Source organism: Condylura cristata, unplaced genomic scaffold (assembly GCF_000260355.1).
Source record: "Condylura cristata isolate star-nosed mole 26May11 unplaced genomic scaffold, ConCri1.0 scaffold00033, whole genome shotgun sequence".
Taxonomy (NCBI): Eukaryota; Metazoa; Chordata; class Mammalia; order Eulipotyphla; family Talpidae; genus Condylura; species Condylura cristata.
Genome location: NW_004567134.1, coordinates 19,059,392 through 19,059,808, shown reverse-complemented (window position 1 = coordinate 19,059,808; position 417 = coordinate 19,059,392). Strand labels below are relative to the sequence as shown.

At 74.8% G+C, this 417-nt stretch overlaps 1 protein-coding gene across 1 annotated transcript in view; it reads right to left on the bottom strand.

The window, feature by feature from the left end:
• Positions 1–417, bottom strand: part of LOC101624815 — a gene marked incomplete at its 5' end in the record, with an annotated part of 30,813 nt that overhangs the window by 3,601 nt on the left and 26,795 nt on the right. The window contains 2 exons of the mRNA XM_012732100.1: positions 173–235; positions 324–396. Of these exons, the coding sequence (XP_012587554.1) occupies positions 173–235; positions 324–396 (136 nt within the window). The remainder of the gene's footprint in view (positions 1–172; positions 236–323; positions 397–417) is intronic.

Sequence of the window (417 nt, the reverse complement as noted above, 5' to 3'; positions counted from 1 at the left end):
CCGCTCGAGGCTGGCCGGGCTGCGGGGCGCCGCCAGAGTCCCCCCTCAGAGTCGGCCCTCCGGGCCCAAACCCCGGCCTGGCCAGGCGCAGGGCCAGAGGGGCCCCAGCCCTGGGGGCCCCCTTCCCCCCGGCGCCTGGAGTGCGGGGCCACCCTGGGTGTCGCGGGCCTACCTGGATGATGCGGTCCCCCTCCCGGATGCGCCCGTCCTGAGCCGCGATGCTGTTGGGGTCAATCTGAAACACAGCGGTCGGCACAATGACCGTGTCCACCCAGGCCGCGGCTCCGGGGAAGGCAGCGGGGGTGGCGGCGGGCGGGGCGCACCTCGCTCACGTAGATGCCCAGGTCCTCCTCCTCGTCCGTGCGGTAGCACACGGTGAGCCCCAGCTTGTCGCGGCTGCTCCGCCGGCAGAGGTCC